This window comes from Oryzias latipes, chromosome 14 (genome assembly GCF_053564925.1).
Source record: "Oryzias latipes strain Hd-rR chromosome 14, Olatipes_Hd-rR_3.1".
NCBI lineage: Eukaryota > Metazoa > Chordata > Actinopteri > Beloniformes > Adrianichthyidae > Oryzias > Oryzias latipes.
In genome coordinates this window covers 10,006,103-10,027,983 of record NC_136250.1, presented here as the reverse complement: position 1 = coordinate 10,027,983, position 21,881 = coordinate 10,006,103, and the positions used below count along the sequence as shown (strand labels likewise).

General features: G+C 38.8%; 1 protein-coding gene across 1 annotated transcript; it reads left to right on the top strand.

Annotated features, from left to right (window-relative positions):
* Window positions 1-10,714: 10,714 nt before the first annotated feature.
* LOC111948678 (von Willebrand factor A domain-containing protein 7-like) lies at window positions 10,715-21,636 on the top strand. The gene is made up of 15 exons (XM_078930742.1): window positions 10,715-11,188; window positions 12,264-12,536; window positions 13,776-13,869; window positions 13,947-14,081; window positions 14,372-14,558; window positions 14,662-14,837; window positions 15,002-15,114; window positions 15,204-15,320; window positions 17,288-17,500; window positions 17,590-17,722; window positions 17,951-18,097; window positions 19,724-19,816; window positions 19,905-20,185; window positions 20,273-20,566; window positions 20,662-21,636. Exons 1-15 carry the CDS (start codon window positions 11,012-11,014, stop codon window positions 21,088-21,090), a joined length of 2,862 nt encoding a protein of 953 aa, XP_078786868.1. The 5' UTR covers window positions 10,715-11,011; the 3' UTR covers window positions 21,091-21,636.
* Window positions 21,637-21,881: the final 245 nt, after the last annotated feature.

The window sequence follows — 21,881 nt, the reverse complement described above, 5'->3', positions numbered from 1 at the left end:
TAATTATATAAGGGGTCTCTGTTCAGGGGGGATCACATCTAGATCAGTTCACAATAAATAAAAAAATAAGTATTTGAGGTCATCTTGCCAAGCTTTTCTTTTTTCTATCATCTGTTTTTGTCAGTTAGATACCCCTTGTGCTATCTTAGATGACCCCACCCTTCCATTGACGTGTTCTCCCTACCATGACAAAGGTGGATAAAGGTGGAAAGATTTCATATAATCCATGGACACCAGTGAAGATCACAAATCATTGAAGAAAAAAGGTTCAGAGCACTGTCTAGTGGGTCTAGATGACCCAACTCCCAATGTTAAAGTGCCTAGGATAGCACAAGGGTTACTTGGTTTCACACCTTGAACAAGCAAATCTTTCCATGGTCAGGGTTTACTTTCAGTTCTCTGAGAGTGAGGTTTTATTCCATTTGTTCTAAACTCATTGAATTCTGCTGAGGGCTCTGCCATACAGACTCCACCCTAGAAAAAATGAAGAATTAAAAAATCAGGTGACAGCAACACAGAAGCATTCCCACCAGGACAGCGGTGAAGCACCAGGTAGGTCCACAGACAATGTTAATTCATTTTTATTGTTAACTTTGCATATTTTACTGTTACTGAACAATTTATTTTTATAATAATTTGTCAATATGCATGCACATATGCTTGGGATTTTCCATCATGCGTAGCTTACAATTGGATTTATTGGCCATTGATCAAACGGGCCCAAACAGCAAACAGTCCAGAGCAGCGTGGGGCAGGAGTGTGACAAGACAACGCTCAGCCTGTGAGTACTGAATTTGTTTTAGTTCACTGGAATGTGAACGGCTGGACGCTGAATAACTGTGAACTAAGAGCGCAGATTCTCATGTCGTTAGAGCCTGATATTATTTCTTTAAATGAGACTTATCTATCTAATTTGATACCGGAGCTGGATGGCTTTACCACCTGGATTGGACACAATCGGGTTGTGCACAGAAAAGCTGTTGGGGATGTGGGAATATTTGTGAAAAATACTCTTTAGGACAGTTTTTCTTTGAGAATTGATAAACCTACGATGGGATTCTGTCTTTACGTTTTGAGCACGGTTTGTCAATTTTCGTTTATAGCAATCTCATGCTACTTTTCCCCTGAAACCTCTACTTGGGGGCACAATGCTGATCGTTTTTTTTGCCCACTTACTTTCACTAATTTATGCATCAGATGCTGATTCTGTTTATATATGTGGAGACTTGAATAGTCGCATAGGATGTTTAAAAGACTTTGTGGATGAGGATGATATTCCCTCAAGAGTTGTGTTAGACACAGTATCAAACAATCACGGACACGCTTTTTTTGAATCTCTTAAAGACTCTAAATGTTGTGTTTTGAATGGAAGGGTAAATCCAGAGAATGATCGCTTCACCTCTATATCCTTTAAGGGTAAAGCTGTGGTGGACTACATTGTCACCCCGCACACTGGTTTGAATGAGTGTGTTGAATTTAAAGTTCTCACCCCTTTGGAGCTGGTAAAAAGCAACGAGTCCTATCTGATTAACCTAATTGATGAAAGAAGTAAACTCCCTGATCATCCAGTGCTCTATTTGCATCTTAAAACCATTGAAACAAATTTTATAAATAAAATGCAAGTTGGTTTACAAAATAAAAAGCAGAAAACTGCCTGTTAATTTTCTGGAGTCAGAAGTCTGTTGTTAGTCTCTATGTGAAATTGGTCTTCAGATGAGGGAAGGTAAGCAAACACAGGAAAATCTGAACCATTGTTATGGATGGTTTTGTAACGTTTTATATAAAGAAATGGATAAAAATAGACCAAAACAGAACTATAAAAGCAATAAAGGAATATGTTAAAGAAAACAACCTTACTGGACTGTCAGAATGGATTCAGGAGAAATAGAGCGTGTATTGACCATATTTATGTTTTGTCCTCCGTGGTGAGAGCTAGACTTCAAGACAGTAAAAGTACCTTTGTTTGTTTTGTGAATCTTAAAAAAGCATGTGACTGGATAAACAGATCTTCTAGAATATAAATTACTCATGTATGGTATTAATGGTAAGTTTTATAAAGCAATTAAAGCTCTGTTCAAGGCTCCATTAGCCTGTGTATAGGTGAATGACCTAAAAAAGGTTGATTTCCTACACCATTTGGAGTTAAATGTTCTTTCCCCAACCCTTTTTGCTATCTATGTCAATGATTTAGCTCAAGAAATTAAGAAAACTAACTTAGGGATTGATATTAATAATTGGAACTTGAGCATATTACTTTATGCTGATGATATTGTTTTGATAGCTGATGAGGAAATAAAGTTACAAGGAATGTTAAATACAATGGATGAATGGTGTAACAAATGGAGACTCTATCAATGATGATAAAATACAAATACTGTAGTTCATTTTAGAAAGCCTTTTGTACAAGTAATTCTCAGTTTTATTTTAGTAAAACTACAGTGGCGGACAAAATTGTTGGTACCCCTCAGTTAAAGAAAGTCCACAATGCTCAAGAAATGACTTGAAACTTTCAAAAATAATAAATTGAAATTTATTGAAAATTAAATAATCAAAATCAGCCATTACTTTTGAGTTGTTGATTAACTGAATTATTAAAAAAAAAAACTAAGGAAATAGGGCTGGACAAATATGATGGTACCTCTATAAAAGAATGAGAACTTTTTGCCCAGGGGGTCATGATGAACTCAGGTATGTCCTTTAATTGACATCACAGCTGTTTTCAAACTCATAATCAGTCAGTCTGCCTATTTAAAGGGAGACAAATAGTCACGTTGCTGTTTGGTGAAAAGGTGTGTACCACACTGAACATGGACAACAGAAAGCCAAGGAGAGAATGTCCCAGGACATTAGAAACAAAATTATAGACAAACATCGTGAAGGTAAAGGCTACAACCATCTCTAAGCAGCTTGAAGTTCCTGTGACGACAGTGGCACATGTTATTCAGACGTTAAAGACCCACTGGACGGTAGCCAACCTCCCTGGACGTGGCCGGAAGAGGAAAATAGACTACGTGCACGACAGAACTTCCGGTTAACTTCCGTGTTTCGAGTGTGAGGCCGACAATTTCCTGTTGGTCGTGTTATTGTTGTGGGGAGTTTTGTTGAGTTGCTAGTTTTGAGTAAAAAGGAGCGGATTTCGGGTAAAAGAGAGGCGTTTGGTGTTTCAACGCGTGACAATGACATCACAACACTGTTGTGTACCCGTGTGCGAATTGGTCAAAGTACAACAGTACTAATATAAGCTTTCATAACTTTCCAGTAGATGTGTCGGTGAGAGCCGAATGGATGGTGAACACAGCGGGAGGACTTCACCCCAAGCAAGACTAGTCGTGTTTCGTATTTGCAGCAATCGGAAAGAAAATGCGTCATGTAAACACGCCGTTCGGAATACTTTGCCCCGGTCAGACTCGTTCGGATCAAAATTTCTTTCCGATCGAGATAGCTGGGTATACCGATCGTTGTTCATGTAAACGGTCATTCCGATCGTGTGTCACTATTGATCTGGGTTACGTCATGCATAGACGGTGTTTCGCTGAGAGAAAGCTTGTGAGCTCATACGGGACCGACCAGCGGCTCTGCAGACGCCCCGCTCAGCTCTCGCCCCGCTGGCTCTCCCGTCTCTTTCACCCCTCACGAGGGAGATGCGGGGGGTGCGTGCTCACTGACGTCTGGACCCGGCATCCGAGCTCTGCGTTCGGGCTCCGGAGCCAGTGGACCGAGTGAACCTCTCTGAATGAGCAGAGCAGCTGGATTTATTAATGTGTTTGAGGGGAGGGTGCTTTGTTACGTGTGCGTTTTGTTATGTGTGAGAATTCGGACTGCGAGCCGAGCCGCCACTCTGGGTTAGCGGCTGCCGGACTCGCGAGGACAGAGCAGAGCTCGAGCGGCCAGCTTACACAGCCGTCACGGGGCAGTGTGTGAGCTTTTCAGAGCAGAAATGCCGCTCAGTCCTTAGAAACTGTTCAAAAAATCACGACACATGGAATTGTGCTTCTAATTGTGCCCCGACAAATAAAGGCTGATGTTGTTAGCCCGTGTTGTTAGCCTCTCCTAACACTGGGTTGTTCTTCAGTTCTGTTCTTCTTCCACAAAAAAAGCACTGACCACAAGGATTAAATATAAAATGAGAGCGAACAGGCACTTCATAATATTCATAAAATTAATAAAAGCACGTTTGGAAGATCGCCTCGTATGTTACCGAGCTGCTGCATAAATGTGACAGCAAAGGTTTGTTTACAACGGGACACATTTCCTTTTCGGTATTTTCGACACGATATTTTGCCCGTAACCACGCACTGGTCGACAATCCCGTAGATGTCGTTCACGTCGATTTTCGGGAGACCTTGTTTGTAGAAAACGGGTGAAATATACCATCTTTCGCAATCAAAATCTGCCGTGTCGCTGCTATAGAAGTCGCAAGCCGGAAATGGTCGGCCTCACACTCAAGGCAGCGGAAGTAGAACTCCTTACTTTCGTGCACGGAGCCTATTGGTGACAAAGTGAGGAGACGGATAATTCGAACTGTATCCAAAGAGCCCAGAACAACCTCCAAAGACATTAAAGGTGAACTCTTAGATCAAGGTACATCAGTGTCAGATCGCACCATTCGTGGTTGTTTGCGCCAGAGTGGACTTCATGGGAGACGACCAAGGAGGACACCACTGTTGAAAGGAAATCATAAAAAGAGAGACTGGAATTTGCAAAAATGCATGTTGACAAGCCACAAAGCTTCTGGGAAAATGTCCTTTGGACAGATGAGACTAACTGGAGCTTTTTGGTAAGGCACATCAGCTCTATGTTGGTAGACCCAAAAATGAAGCATACAACGAAAAGAACACTGTCCCTACTGTGAAACATGGAGGAGGCTCAGTTCTGTTTTGGGGCTGCTTTGCTGCATCTGGCACAGGGTGTCTTGAAGTTGTGCAAGGTCAAATGAAATCTCAAGATTATCAAGGCATTCTGGATAGAAACGTGCTGCCTAGTGTCAGAAAGCTTGGTCTCAGTTGCAGGTCACGGGTCTTCTAACAGGACAACGATCCAAAACACACAGCCAAAAACACCCAAGAATGGCTAAGAGAAAAGCGTTGGACTATTCTGAAGTGGCCTTCTATGAGCCCAGATCTGAATCCCATTGAACAACTGTGGAAGGAGCTGAAACATGCCATTTGGAGAAGACATCCGTCAAACCTGAGACAACTGGAGGAGTTTGCTCATGAGGAGTGGGCCATAATACCTGTCGACAGGTGCAGAAGGCTCATTGACAAATACAGAAACCGTTTAATTGCAGCGATTGCCTCAAAAGGTTGTGCAACAAAATATTAAGTTGTGGGTACCATCATTTTGTTTTTTTAAACAATTCTGTTAATCAACAACTCAAAAGTAATGCCTGATTTGATTATTTAATTTTCAATAAATTTTAATCTATTGTTACTTTTGAACGTTTCAAGTCATTTCAGTGAGCATTGTGGACATTCTTTCTTTAACTGAGGGGTACCAACAATTTTGTCCACCACTGTACTTTTATGTATATAGATACTTCTAAATATCTTGGTTTTGTTTTTCATAAAAATATGATGTTCTCAGAAAGAAAACAGCTGTTATCAGATTCTGCTGGGAGGGCGCTTGGTGCAGTGAAAAATAAGATGAAGGTCTGTCCTGAGTTAAGTTTTGACACGTTTAGTAAATTGTATGATGCCACGGTGGGATCTGTGTTATTTTATACCCCAGGAGTCTGGGGTTATGAATACGCTCCTGAGTGTTATAAGGTTCAAAACAGGGCAATGAGATACTTTCTGGGTGTACACAGGTTCACCACTAAAGCCGCCATAGAGGGGGACATGTGGTGGCAACATTGTGTGATCAAACAAAGAGCAGAAGTTCTCAGATTATGGAACCGGCTAGTTGCTTTACCTGCAGAGAAACTTGCGTGTAAAATGTTTGATTGGGATAGAGCTCATATTTATCCCTGGTGTAATGATGTATTTAACATTATGTCCTCTGTGAACCTACAATCATTATTTTTTTTAATGTTTGAAATGTAAGATTGTTAATGTTAAGGCCCGTACACACCGGGAAGAATATTCGCCAGGCGTTATTCGCCACGTTTTTTGTGTTCACACCCAGGCGATTTTCGCTGACGATGCGCCTAGCGAACATGCAATTTCCTTCCCTGACATTAGATGGCGCTTAATGTAAAACAGAAATACTCCTGTACACAAGGTGGCGCTGCGCAACTTTACGCTTCTTAAAGTCGCTTTTCACTCAGAAGAAGAGAGCGAGTATTTACGCGCTTGTCAGAATCATACAAAGAAAACATGAATATTTCAAGCACCAGTAGTTCCAACTAGTGCTTGGTTCGGGATATTTTAGAATTTCCGTCATTATTTCTTTGCGGCAGTGTAGACTCTACTTGGCGTCTATGTTCTCCGCTGGTATATGTGCTCAGAAAGGCAGTTTTGTGTTTGAGCGCCCCCAAGTTGTGTTTTACTGTAACTTCAGAAGCTCCAGACACGTGAGCAAAAGCGCCATTCTCATTGGTCGTATAGTTTTCGACGCGGTGCGTCAAACCAAAAAAACGAACCCGAGGCGTTTTTAAAAAAGTGACGCTTTGACGCGTGGCGTTTTTTCGCGTCGATGTGCACACTCACATTGGTGCCCTTGTTTAGTCACGAGGCGTTAAACGTCGGCGAAAATCGCGGGCGAAATTCGTCCCGGTGTGGTGTGTACGGGCCTTTAAGTAAACTTTAGTTGGTTATTATGATAAAGGCTGGAAAATGAAACTGCTTCAAAAACCAAAACTACGAACTTATTTGCAAATTAAGGATACATTTTGTGCTGAGCCATATGTTATGTACAACTTAAAAAGAGGACAAAGATCCTCATGTGCTCAACTTAGAGCAGGAATGCTCCCCCTACAGGTGGAAGAAGGGCGCTTTGAAGGTGTTCCTGAGCAGGAAAGACTGTGAGGTCTGAGCTGCAAGTGGTGGAGGTTGAATTTCATTTTTTGTTTTATCGTCCTTTGTACGAAAACAGAGACTTTGTTTGTATTAGGCAATAGAAAATAAATGTCCCGATTTGTTTTGGTTATCTGAAGATAACATTTTACGTTGGCTTTTTGAAAATGAATTTTTTTGTTTGGCAAATTTTGTGTCAAAGGCATGGACAATTAGAATGGACACTTTGTAATCTGTTAGACTCTGACTAAGGAGGTTATTGTATTTTTGTGATGGGCTTGTTTCTCTCTCTCTCTTTAAATCTTTAAAATTCAAAAACTTAATGGTAAGTTGCAAATATATATATATATTTTATATATATATATTATATATATATATATATATATATATATATATATATATATTTTATATATATATATGTGTGTGTGTGTGTGTGCGTGTGTGTGTGTGTGTGTGTGTGTGTGTGTGTGTGTGTGTGTGTGTGTGTGTGTGTGTGTGTGTGTGTGTGTGTGTATGTATATATATATTTTTTTTCTTCTGCATCTTGTTTTCCAGTGTCATATAAGCCCTTGTGGGCTGAGCACATCAGTGCATGACTGATATGCCCACTTAAATCATATCAAATCAATCAGTATTTTAACTTTTGGTCCCTCAATGTGATTATTAAATGGTTATTACACTACAAATGGTTTGTTGTATGTTCTTGATGCATTTTGTTTCGTTCATTTTAGAAATGTATCACCTTTTTATTTTTATTTTTCAAATGAATTCAGTTATGGAAAATCATTAAAAAAAGATCTACATTTTTTCCTCAATGTCTATAATTCATGTGGGACAGAGAAATTGAACACATACCAGTACTTCCTATTTAAACATGCAGTTGAAGAGTTATATGAGCTAATAGTTCTCTAAGAGTTCTGGTACATCGCCTGTCCGTCCTGGGGGAGGATCCCTCCTTCATGTGGACACCCCTGAGGTTTTTTCTTTTATTCTGTACCTGTTTTTTTAGGCATTTTTCCTTTGCACAAAGGAGGGTCTAAGGGCAGGAATAACTAGTTTAGGTTAGTCTGTTTATTTGAGTACAGTTTAGAATATTCCTATTGAATTATATGTATTCATGATCATAATCATTTTATATCTACTTTACAATTACCGGTACGAAGCCCATTGAGACGACTATTGTTGTGATTTTGGGCTATACAAATAAAATTGAATTGAATTGAATTGAATTGAATTGAACTTCCCACATTCTGACATCAGTGAAATCGTGAGCGATTTGCAAAAATAAAAATGCTCCTTACTATTAAAAAAATGATTTGTGTATCAAGGGCCACTTTTACAGGAAGACAAGAAAACAAAAGGCATTTAGAGATGAAGAAAAGTTACCTTTGTGGATTTTTCTGCAGGTATTTTACAAAAACTGTTTTTTTTCTTCCCACAAATAGTTTCTCTTTTGGAGTTAGCACCTTAGCTTCGGTGTCTGTAATCAGAATGTGGCAGCTTAATATTTAATATATATTATTTAAATATATTTTAATGATATGTTTTGAAAAATTGGACATCTCAGAGGGATTTTGTACAGTCTGCTGGTAATTATTTAATAATTCTTTCTTGAATAATAGATGTTTGAAGGTACAAATGCTGGCTTCCTCTCATGCACTCCAACAACTGGCTGTCACAGAGTGGTCTTGCTGTTGTATTTTATTCCATTTAATAAATTCAATGTGAAATTATTGCATATTGCAATAAACTTTTATTAAAAATCAATAGAATTGTAAAAGGTTCACTTTAACCCCTCCTGTTATGTTCATTTGTGAGGAACATGTTCCTGGGTCAATTTGACCCGGGGCATTTTTTATTAATTAAAAAATGTCTGAAATCCAAACAAGCAGTGTGAATATTTCATTACTAACTCCATTACTAATTATTCTATCAATATTTAGTGAAATGGTGTTCTTTACGTCTAACAGGAAGTGGTTCAATTATTAGATAAGTCACTCGTTTTTCTTAAAAGTATACATGTTCAAACTTTTTTTTAATTTTTCACTACTGTATTACTTTAGAAAGACCACCATATAAAATACAATACTTTTACATAACATTGAAACATAATCTTGAAATTTTGTTTTTCAAACATGCACTGTGAACCAGAAAAAAAACAAAATCACAATACAACAGACAAGCAATTGCAATATGAAGTTTTGTGTTTGTCTGTACATATACACAGCACAAGAGTGACCAGTCATCACACTGTGCAAAATATGCAAATTAATTTTGCACAGGTCATGCTTGTCTTGACCTGGATCCTGTCTCTGGCTCGACTCGCGCCCCCGGCCGTCGCCCCAACTCTGTCTGGATGAAGCTCATCTGCTGGACTTTAAATATGTAGTTTTAGGGTTAGATAAATTAATTCTTCTCAATGAGTTCTGGTAAATCGCCTGTCTGTCCTGGGGGAGGATCCCTCTTTCATGTGGGCACCAAAGAGGTTTCTTCGTTTTTCCCAGAATCCGTTTTTTTTAGGAGATTTTTCTTACCGCGAAGGGGGATCTAAGGGGAGGGATGTCAGTTTATTTTCCTAATGAATTCTATGTATTCATGATCCTTTTGATTTTATGTTTTACTTTCTCAATTACCAGCACAAAGCCCATCGAGATGACTGTTGTTGTGAATTTTGGCTATACAAATTAAACTGAATTGAATTGAATTGACATGGTCACATGAGTCACTGCCATCCTAGTGGGCCCTGGCACTTTTATTAAGTTTTCTGCAGACAGGTTTGTCTGACACATATTTGAGGATGAAGACCAATGTATTTCACCATTCTTTGACATGAATGTCTTGCTTGGAGGAACAGGAATAACAATTCCCTCATCTGGTTCAAAATCAGAATTATTAGAATCAGAATTTAGCTCAAGATGGTCTTCTTCTGATCATGATCAGTGATGACTTCCAGAGCCTCCTGGACTGTCATCTTTCTGCTTCTGCTGCTCATTTTGCAAAGGTCTGCCTGTGTAATGTTGGAAGGACTCCCATGCAGAGAATCTTTTATATGTTTTGCCCCTCCCCTGTTGAGTGTCCGCTGAATGTTTAGTTTAGTTTTCCCACGAGAACATCAATGGTTCCTGTCAAAAGTCATAACACCTATGCACCTGTGTGTGTGTGTCTATGTGTGTGATTGGGGTGAAATACATCTCACAGCTGCAAATAAAGGAATACTAATATAATAAGACATCCTTGTACCTCCAGTTTGACTGCTGGGTCAAATTGACCCGGACAGTATCTATGTGATATATAGGGGGTGGTTGCATAGATGGTAGATGAACCATTTTCCTAATATATGTTGATTACACTAATTAAGGCAAGCAGTAGAAGTTTCATGGTGAAAAAAGACTATTAACTATTTTTCCTACATGTTCAAACTTTAAAACGGGTCAATTTGACCCGTAACATAACAGGAGGGTTTAAGCTGATTTGTTTTCTTTGAAAATTGACAAACTGTGTAAGTAAAATGTCAGACTTTATTTCTGCATTTTTGCAGGAGTATAACCTTGCCAAGTTAACCATGCGACTCATCCTAGAAGGAGAGTTGTTTCGCTGTGGCGACCCCTGATGGGAAAAGCCGAAAGAGAAAGAAGATCTTTCGTCTTTTAAAGTTATTGACTGACTTTTAACAAAATTAACACAAAATGATATTACAAAAAATACAAATCAATTTATGCATTAATCCAAGCACTTTCAGTTATTTCCATTTAAAAATATTTCAAATCTCCTAAATGCTTTTCTATAAAACCACATACCAGATATGTTAAATCATTCCTAACGTGTGTGTTTCCTTTGTTTCTAACAGAAAAAGGAATTTCCATCTGGCTAAAAGTTGTGTGAGAAGCTTTTCAGGTCTTGAAGTTTGGTCTGAGTTGTACAAAAAAAGTGGATAGTAAACAAAAATGAGGAGAATTCTTTCTAAAGCGGGAAAGAGAGAAAAAACGTTTTTTTTTTTTTTTTTAACTATGAGGTAGTAATATTCTTCTATTCTCCCTTTTTTTATAGGCTGTGCAATCATGTTGTCGCTGGCATGGTTGTATCTTCTCTATTTACAGAGTGGAGCTCTTAGTTTTGGTATATTTCGTGAAAACTCTTTTACTCATCAAACAATCACTGAAAGAGCACTCCTGGATGTTACAGCTCAGGTCTGCAGAGCTCTGGCTCTGGCTGAGGGGAGGGACTTCACTTTTCCTGTAAGATTGTAAAACTGTGATGTCATCAAAAACCTTGCATTTGTTTGGTTTCATATTCTCTTCAGCATTAAATATGGAATTTATTCAATTTTTCATGCAAAACTATGGAAAAATTTTTTGGAATTGACAATTCAATATGTAACTCAGGCTTGGAAATATAAAAATATAAAAATTATATAATTTAAAAAAATTAAGAATACATTATTTAAAAAAATTACAGTTAACTATAAAAAAACTTAAAAATAAAATATTAAATGAAAACAAAATCAGTTATATTTTGAATTGTTATTGCTTTTTGATACCATAATTCAAATGGCAATGCAATGTACAATTCAATGTGCAATTCAGTTTTGCATTTTGAAAATACAATGCAATTTACTATACATCATTACTATACAACATTAAAAACTTACCTTTCAAGTTTATTTTAAGTTACAATTTATTAATTGTAACTTAAAATCTAGTGCATTTGAATTTGCCATGGTGTTTTTGACTCAAAATTAAAAAGAAATTGCAAAACAGCGCCCTCTAGTGTAATGTAGCTGTATGGACGTTTTTTTGTCTTAATTTATGGGTAATGTGTTATTCTCAATTGACAATTCAATTTGCAATTTTAAGACGGAATTTAAAAAATTCATTTTCCAATTTGAAATTCAATATCAATAATCAAAATTAAATCTTACAAATGTAAAAATAAAAATTTGAATTGAAGCAAAATCAAATTTTTTGTATTGAATGGTAAATTGCAAAATACCTTTTCAAAATGAATGATCCAATTGCATATTGAATTGTAAATTGCTAATTGCTTTGTCATTTGAATAATTGCATTAAAAACCAATGACAGTTTATGATGCAATTGATTTGGTTTTTATTTAACACATTTAGTATTTCATTTTTAAATAATGTCAAATTGTAAATGTTAATACAGAATTATAAATTGCAAAGTGTATTTTCATATTCCAAGCCTGATTTGCATGTTGAATTGCAAATTAGAAAATGATTAAATAGCAAATTGAATTGTCAATTGAAAATTGCATATTACTTTGAATTATAGACATAAATATGTGTGTTTCAGGCCCAACCTTTCACTGCCAAGTCCATTGCTGATGCATGTGAAGCTCCGAAGTCCTACAAATTTTTTCTTTTTAACATCGGTCTCATCCAAAGCATGAATGCGGCCACAGATTTTCGTCATTTCCTTGATGCCCGTTACCACTGTAATGATGAGCTTTTAGTAGAAGGACAGAGGCTCATCACAGATGGTTTGTCAGCAGTAAAGGCTGCCAACAAGAGGCAAAATTATTTGGCAGCAAGATTAAACCTGGGAGGGATACTCCACACCTTACAGGTATTTAGGTATTTTCTCACAATCCATTTTATGGTCTAAAACCATACTTCAAAGTCTGAACAATCATTTTTTTATACCTGTAAATTCAGTGTTGATTTAACAAATCTTGAATTAAACATTGAGTTCCAACTGAGTGTTGTGTTGCTTCCAGGCTAGAGTACGGAGCCCGTAAAGGGACATTGAAGAAAAAAATTAAAGTAAAAATACAAAAAACTTACTGGTACAGCCCCAGTAAGTTTTTTTTTTACTTTGATTTTTTTCTCTTTGATGTCGCTTTAGGGGCAATTTTATGCTTTTATGCTCAGGGTTCTGCAACCTTAACCCTTGTGCTATCTTAGATGACCCCACCCTTGCATTGACATGTTCTCCCTACCATGACAAAGGTGGATAAAGGTGGAAAGATTTCATGTAATCCATGGACACCAGTGAAGATCACAAATCATTGAAGAAAAGAGGTTCAGAACACTGTCTAGTGGGTCTAGATGACCCAACTCCCAATGTTAAAGTGCCTAGGATAGCACAAGGGTTTAAACAGTATAAGAGCCATTTGGGCTTGATTACTGATCAAACCAAGTAGGAGCTGCAAAATCCAACTTTCCCTTGAGGAAAATTTGAGAATGCTTTGCATTCATTGTTTGTTTTTTTCGACAATTTATTTGAATTATATTTCTGTTTAGGCGTAAATACAAACAGAAATATAAAGAGAAACTAGCACATTCTCAAAATGTGCGACGTTTGGCAAAAGCTCGTATCATTTTCTTTCAAAATAAAAAACACCCTGTGCCAAAATGGTTACTAACTATTGTCTTGCAGCATAAAATTATACAACATGTGCTTTAAACTAAGCACATATTTATAAACTTAATTTATCTAAATAAAATAAATGCTAATTTGGTAACCCTTTAAAAAAATGACTTTTCTTTTACTTTTCTTTAGCTAGAGAGGCACCATGGAGAGATAAAGAGCCACATGTGGCTTCAGGGCCCCAGGTTGCAGACTTTTTCTAACTGAAAAAGAAATTAGTTAATTTACTGGTAATTTGTCCCTGAATGGAAGCTAAAATAGATACTACATTACAGAATAGAAAAACAAGATTACTAGAAAAAGTAAGTAATATATTGTGACTGTCTAGTTTTGTTGCATTTGGCAAAATGCACTTATTCCAGATTATTACTTGATTGATTTTTATAACAGTCAGTTGCACAAAATATTTTTTTCCATCCACATTTACACCTGCAGGATTTCTACAGTCACAGCAACTGGGTTGAATTAGGAAACAAATTTCCAAACATAAATATGATCAGAAAGAACGCCAACATTGGAAAAATTGCAGGTAAAACCACAACTTAGACAATTTTTTTAACATTTATGAGTCAAAAACAATGCCTAGAATTTCATGTTTCTCTGCAGCTAAAACCACTGCAACCTGTCGTAGCTGTAATGGGGACGACTGCAGCAACAACATTTTGGAGGATATAATAGCAGGAAATATTTTGACATCTGGATACGCTCTTGTTTGGCCTTGGTCTGGGAACAAACCGAAAGGTAAAAAAAACAATACTCTACTAAAACCAGCATTTTTATTGACAAAATTATCCTGATTCATGCGGTAAGAATATTGTTAAAGAATATTGTTTTTTTGGTTTATGCCCCTTGTGTTGAGGTGGTGGAAGTGGTTACATCAGTGTTCACTTTAGCTTTACTATCTGTTTTGTTTAAATATTTAAATTAAGTGTCCATTTGCTCATTTATGTACAGTATTTGTGCTTTTACTTAGAAAGCTGAGAATTCTCTAAGGTCTAATTTTTTTTTGGTTTTGTTTCCATGATTATCAGGAAAGTGCAGCCATGGGGGTTTCCTTGATGCAATAAGTTCAGCTAAGCCTAAAGGTGGGATCAACAAAGATTCTTACACCTCCAGCCATGGACATCTTCACAGGGAAGCAGCAGAGCTGGCAATATCTGCAACCAGTCAGCTTCTGGAGGACATTCGAGGAGCTACTGGGGACAGAGAATTCCTTCAGTATTAAAACCCTTTGACAGTCTTGAGTGATGTACTGCCCAGAGCAGAATTGACCTGCCGTATTACCGTAAGCATTTCCAAACTCAATTTTTTAATTCCCTAGGTTGATGGGAATCTCAAAGGGATCAAATAAGGCTCTTTGTTTTGTGGTGGACACAACAAGAAGTATGGGTGACGACATTGCAGCAGTACGGACCGTCACTTCAACTGTAATTGATAGTAAGGTTGGAACAGAGGATGAGCCTTCACTCTACATTCTTGTACCTTTCAATGATCCAGGTGTGTTCCTCGAACTGCAATTTAAAATCCTGTAAAATAAATCATATGTTCTGTTCTGACATTTGTTTTTAAATGAACCAACATAGTTCCCTTTTTTTAAAAAAAAGAGTAAATTAAGAAAAAACAAAAACTATAATGTGTCTTTTCTCTCGTGTGTCTGACAGATTTTGGGCCTTTGATGAAGACTACAGACCCCAAAGTCTTCAAAGGTTATATCAATTCCCTAACACCGTACGGAGGTGGAGATACTCCAGAAATGAGTCTTTCAGGACTTCAGGTTTTATGCTGTGTTCAATTCTACTTTAGTTTTTATTGTCTAACTTTTGATATTCTAGAAGGTCCATCTTCTGTTTGACATTTTTTCAGCTGGCTCTAACTGGCTCTCCTCCTAATTCTGAGATCTTCCTCTTCACTGATGCGCCTGCCAAAGATGAATGTCTGAAGAACACAGTGATTGCACTGATAGAGCAGAGCAAGACAGTCGTGAGTAGTTCCATACACCAAGATGCTGTTAAGAGATCTTTGATACACTATTTTTGAAATGCAATCAATCCTATTTACCTTGAAAAATGAAAAAAAATACAATGCTGCTTGAGTCAGCATTAATATGTTCATGTTGTTAATAAACCACGACTGTCTCTTCCAACTGGAGCACACCCCTCTATGTCAGTCTCTGTCTCTATCTCAACATGTCTGGCTGGGGTTACTGGAGCTTTTTTATGGGGCTACTGATGAGACTGCTGAGGACTGCCGGATGTTTCTTGCTTGGTGCAGACTTCATTTTGTTCCCCTTCAAGGAAGGTTTTTTTGACGTGCCAGCCAAGCGATGGGACTTAGCAGAGTGGGACCTCGGAGTCAACTTGCGATACTCGTTTCAAGCTTTTTTCACTCAACTCTTCACAGTGTTCGACCCAACTCTGCCCCAGAAGAGGCCACTAAGGAGCTGCTTCCTCTCACGACCCAAACGAAGGGTGCATGTGCCAACTGGCTGACTTGCAGCACTGTCACCCTCTAGAGTGCTGGCCAGGAACGGCCTCATGCGGCCACTGTGGAGCATGATAGAAGCTTTGCTTTTGTTTTTGTTTTTTTTGCAGAGGACACCTTTATTTGAACTTATGTAACACAAATACAATGCAAAAATGCTCTTATTTTTGTGTGGGGCCTTTGTGCTTGGGAGACTGTTTTAGGGGAAAACAATGCCATTTGGAGATGGACCCTCGAACAAATGAACAATGACGCTTTCTTAGCGGCAATATAAGAGATGTCGCCATGTCTCCTAACTGATGGCTTTGATCCATCCGGCTAAAAGGACTGTGGTGTGTGGGTGTCTGTGGTTACCCAGGCTCTCTTCAGTCTTTCTTTATTCCAGGCCGATTGAAAAGTTCTGTAATGTGTAAATGGGGGCTTAACATATCAAAAGTCTTAACTCTGAGACAGAGCTCGAGTCTTGGGTGTTCATGGTTGTGCCGCTGGTTTGTGAACACTTAGTGGGCTTGGGTCTCACATCGCAGCGGGAATTGATGTATTGTAGAACCTCAGGTTTACTTCTGTGCCTTCAGCCAGACACGTGAGGGCGTGATATCCCATCTCAGGGGTTGGTTGGATTGGTTGGCTGTGTGTAGGACTGGCACATGGGAAACCAACCAGAGTTTGCTTCCCAGGGGCCACTATGAACTTCATCCAGTGTGGGTCCTTGGACAAAACCCTTTGCGCTACTGCCCAACTATATAGCCACAAGGGTTCCCACTATCTGGGTCCCCCTGTGCCGGTCCCCAGCCCAGATGAAATACAAATTGTGTCAAGAAGGGCATCTGGAATAAAAATCTCTTCCAAATCACCTGTTCGACTCAGTAGAAGCAGATTTGCTGTGGCGACCCCTAAAAGCATATGCCAGGAGGTGGACAACAACATATATTGTACCGAGTGAATTAAGTCAAAGGAGCTGTAATGTTTTATTCATTCATTCATTCATCATTCATTCATCTTCTTGACCGTTTTTCCCTTTCGGGGTCACGGGGTTGCCGGAGCCTATCCTGGCCACTTGGGCGTAGGCAAGGGATGCCCTGGACTGGTCGCCAGTCTGTCACAGGGTAGAATATCCTCAATCACACATCCATTCACTCTCACACTCACACCTATGGACAATTTAGAGTTGCCAATCAACCTATGAAGCATGTTTTTGGACGGTGGGAGGAAGCCAGAGATCCCGGAGAAAACCCACGCATGCACGGGGAGAACATGCAAACTCCACACAGAAAGGTCCCCCATTGATGTTGTTTTTTCACATCCCCCAGCCGGGACTTGAACCGGGGGGCCTTCTTGCTGTGAGGCAAGAGCGCTAACCACTGCGCCACCGTGCAGCCTAGCTAACAAAAAATGAATATGTTGTTGGCCATCATCAAAAGACAACTTTATTCTGCAGCTTCATCATGTCCTGATCAATCATTCAGGTGAACTTCATGATAACCAACATACCAGGGCTCCGTCGTCGCAGAGAAGCTAATGAAAACCAACAGCAACAGCAGAACCAGCGGGTGGTGAGGTCAGATTCTCAGCTGTACAGAGATCTGGCTCAGGCTTCAGGAGGACAAGCTATTCAAGTTTCCAAAACTCAGCTGCTCCAGGCTACCAGCATAATCACAGAGTCCACAAGCTATTCTCTGGTATTAATACATGCTCTCAATATTTGCAGCAGCTAATTCTATTGTACATAAAATGTCCATCTGTCCCTTTTGTTCAATTTGTATCCCAGGTGACCCTTCTGCAAGCAAATAGAAATTTTGGGAAGGCGGAAAATTACACTTTCATTGTGGATGAGACATTAACTAATCTGATCATTTACATCACTGGAAGCTCTGTCAACTACACGCTTGTCAATCCTTCAGGTGACGGTTTTGATCAATTAAAGTTACATACATTCTTTTTTAATTTCATAGGTGATCCAATCACACTTCAAAATTAAAAAAAAAATCTTGGCACATTTTGGCGGCAGCACTGAGATCTGTGTCTTGAAAAAAATAACTAAAAGTGATTCATAAACCACAGCAAAAAAAAAAAAAAACTTTCTCATAGTTTCATTCACTATATTGATCATAATACACTTTAATTTCTAGGTGAGCTTCATAATAGCACCTTCAAAGGGCCATCAATCATCACAGCTGAGTTGGTGGGAAACTTACGGACTCTGCGGTTGCGGGGCCAAGTTGGATTGTGGGAATTGAGACAAACGTCAACAAATCCCTATACCCTGAGGGTTGTAGGTGAGACACCTAACAATGCTGAAATCAAATATTTATAGAATTTTTCTTCTGAAAAAAAGTTTATCTTGAGTGTCTGATTAAATCAAATAGCAAAAGTCTCTAAGTACCAGGTTGGACCCCTTTTAACTTCAGAATTGCCTTATTCCTTTGTGGCATAGCTTCAAATAGGTACTGGAAACATTCCTCAGAGAGTTTGGTCCTAATTGACATGAAAGCATCACACAGTTGCTGCAGATTTGTCAACTGCACATCCATGATGCCAATCTGCCGTTCCACCACATCCCAAAGTCTCTCTATTGGGTTGAGATCTGGTGACTGTGGAGGCCATTTGAGGACAGTGATAGTTATCATGTTCAAGACACCAGAGTGAGTTGATTCCAGCTTTATGACATGCCGGGTTATCCTGCTGGAAGTAGCCATCAGAAGCTGGATACTTCCATCTGTGCCGTGGCACTGTAATGCATTGTTGGTGCCAGATGTCAGAGGAGAATGATCAGACTGGTTCCATATAGATAGAAAAGCAACAGTAACTCAAATAACTACTGGTTACATCTGAGGTCTGCAGAAGAGCATCTTTGAACGCACAACACATCCAACATTGAGGCAGATGGGCTACAGCAGCAGAAGATCACATCTGGTGCCACTCCTAGGAACACAAAACTGAGGCTACAATTCACACAGGCTCACCAAAACTGGACAATAGAAGATTGGATAAACGTTGCCTGGTCTGATGAGTATCCATTTCAGAATTTGCCCCAAACTACATGAAACCATGGATCCATCTTGCCTTGTCTCAATTTTGTTGGGGGACTTTGGGCCTCTTAGTTCCAATTGAGCATTGTTACAATGCCACTGCCTACACGAGTGTTGTTGTTGATCAAGGCCATCCCTTTCTGACCTTAGTGTACCATCTTCTGATGGCTGCTTCCAGCAGGATAACATGAAATCATCTCTGGCTGGTTTCTTGAACATGACAATGAGTTCTCAAATGACAGACACAGTCATGAGATCTCTACGCAATAGAGCAACTTTGGGAATTGGTGAAACGGGAGATTGGCATTCTGGATGACTAGCCAACAAATTTGAAGTAACTGTGTGATGCTACCAAACTCTCCAAGGAATGTTTCCAGCACCTTCTTGAATCTGTGCCACGAAGGATTGAGATAGTTCTGATGGCAAAAGGGGGTCCAACTTAGTACTACCAAGGTGTACCACATAAAATGGCCAGTGAGTGTATATATACATTTTCGATGATTATAATCAAAGAATGTTGAGAGTCTTCATAGCCGCACAGGAGAAAGACTCATGGCATCCATTCAGCTATTAAAGGCAACCTTTTCAATTTCAACTGGATTTACGAAAAAAAAATCTAGCCTTCAGAGCCCTGACATAATTGTAAATCTGCATGTATCGATTAGATGAGTATGGCTGAGTATCAGCAGCATGACAATGGAAATGTATGCACTTAAAAATGCAAACCACTTTAATCAAAGCAAGCAAATGGGAAAAAAAACTGACCAAGCACAGAGCCATGTGGTGCACTATGACTGACCCCCTGTTTTGTATGACTGAAAGATGTAAAGGACAATGTTCCTTGTATATATATATATTTTTTTCTATTTACAGGTCAGAGTCCTATTGATTTCATCTTTAGCTTTGTTAAGCAATCTAAGGGCCCATTAGGAGGATTTGATCTAGTTGAAAATCGTCCAACAGCAGGTTAAAAAAAAGCCCTTTCCTGTGCTTTTATTTTGTTTGAGGGAGTTTCCCAGCTTTTTAGTTTGACCTGTTTTTCTTTCCTTTAAAGGCAGCAACACCAGTTTGCAGGTTGTTCTACTTGAAGCTGACATCTCCACTGTAACAGAAGTCACTTTGGTTGAATCCTCAGGGTCAGGGCAGGTTAATGGTCATGTGGAGGCTCAGGGTGGAGGACAATACTTAGTCCATTTTGACAAGATACCATCAGTTGAGTTTGTGGTATTAGTGAAGGGACAGAGCACCAACAGTACAACCTCGAGAGAATCCTCAATGACATTCCAGAGGCAGTCTTCAACCAGCCTCAGAGCCTCTTGCGTAACTGTTACTTTGGTAAGAAGATGTGTCAAAACCATTTAACTCAAATAAAAGTTGTTTATTTGTCTTTTTAGCATGTTCTTTTGATCTGTTTGTTTTCAGTCTGATACAGGAAGTGTCTTAGAGCCTGGAACTCCGCTCCTCATTCCCTTTTCTGTGACGACCACAGGCAAAGGAGGAAACTTTGTCATCAAAGCTACCAATGACCAAGGTTATAATTTAACCTTCCCATACAGTTTAACTCTGGAAAGTGGAGGTAGTGCCAACGGAACTGCAAGTATCACAGCACCTCTGGCCTCCCAGTCTGGTACTGGTGTCACACTGACCATAGAAGCTGGAGCTCCAGGAGGTGCAGACGCCAACTATGATGTGCTGCGTCTCACTGTTCTTCCAAAGGTCCATTTGAGATAGAAGACTACATTGCTATACATAATATTTATACCTATATTTTTTAAATTTGTGGTAATCTTTCCTTTTTCTTCCACCTTCAGGTGACAGATTTTTCTCCTCCAGTTTGCCAGTTGCTTAGTCTCCAGTCCAACTGCAGTGACAGCTGCAACCAGTCTACATGGGAGCTCTCTGTCCAAGCGGCCGACGGAGAAAATGGAACTGGGATCGATAGCATCTGTCTCAGAGAAGGCGACGGCATCTTAAACTTCAATATGACAACAGCCAACGTGACGCTGGTATCCTACAACGCATCCTGCTGCTCGCCTAACGTGCAGCTGGTGGTTGTAGATCGAGTGGGTAATGTGGAAGTCTGTAGTTACTCTGTTGCCCCAAATGTAAGCACAACATTCAGTCCAACAATCAAGCCAAGTTCATCAACAACAGCTTCATCATCTGGAGCTGTCCAGCCCTCTCTTCTTTGCCTCAGTGTCATAATTTTGGGGCTTATGTTGGGCTGTAAGATGCATTGAGATTAATTTCTATATTTTCCAGAGTTTTTGATGTTGTAGCAGATCGGCCACAAGGCGTTAACAATTAGTTAGCGCTCACACAAAGATGGTATGATTTTCATCAAACTGCAGCAAAGGAATTTTGCATATAGTCACTGCATAATTGTATTCATCTGAGAATGAAATAAATTGGTGAATCTCAGCACAAGTAATATTTTTAATAAGTTAAAAAACTAAGAGAAATTAAAAAAATTATCTATAAAAATTAAATCAAAGGTTTACATTTTGACATTGTCATGATATTTGATTTTTTTTTCTTTTATATTCCTACATCTGCATACGGTTTATAGTAGTTCTATAATCAACCTTGAATATGTGGCTACTTTTTCTTATTAAGGTTTTGCGGTAGGGGGCATAAGGTTTGTGTATAAAATTAAAAAATAAATTTTTGTATTTAATTTTAATGAGATTTGTTCTAATGCTAATGATGAAGTATAGTATTTGATTAGTAAAAGTTTTCTCTTACTTGACTATTGTCATTTCTTTTAAAATACAATAATGTAATAAGTTAAAATAAACACTTCCTTTTATTTATTTATTTATTTTTAACTTGTCCTGTCCAACATCTGGGCAAACAGATGAGAGCTGAAGGCCTCTTGTGATGGACATATTTTACTTTAACAACAGGGGTTAGGAATCTTCAGACAAACCAGAGGTATGTCTGAATAAACCCCTTTTGTACTCAAGGCCAAACTTTATTCATTTTAATCATATTTGAAACTCTTTTGTGTTGGACCGGACAGAAAAGGAAA

What these genes read in the sequence shown, in the direction of transcription:
- LOC111948678 (XM_078930742.1), top strand. Translation starts at nt 11,012, where the DNA reads ATGTTGTCGCTGGCATGGTTGTATCTTCTCTATTTACAGAGTGGAGCT. An exon ending in GTCTGGGAACAAACCGAAAG is followed by an intron (nt 14,082 to 14,371) that starts GTAAAAAAAACA and finishes CATGATTATCAG; the next exon opens with GAAAGTGCAGCCATGGGGGT. An exon ending in CACGCTTGTCAATCCTTCAG is followed by an intron (nt 17,723 to 17,950) that starts GTGACGGTTTTG and finishes TTTAATTTCTAG; the next exon opens with GTGAGCTTCATAATAGCACC.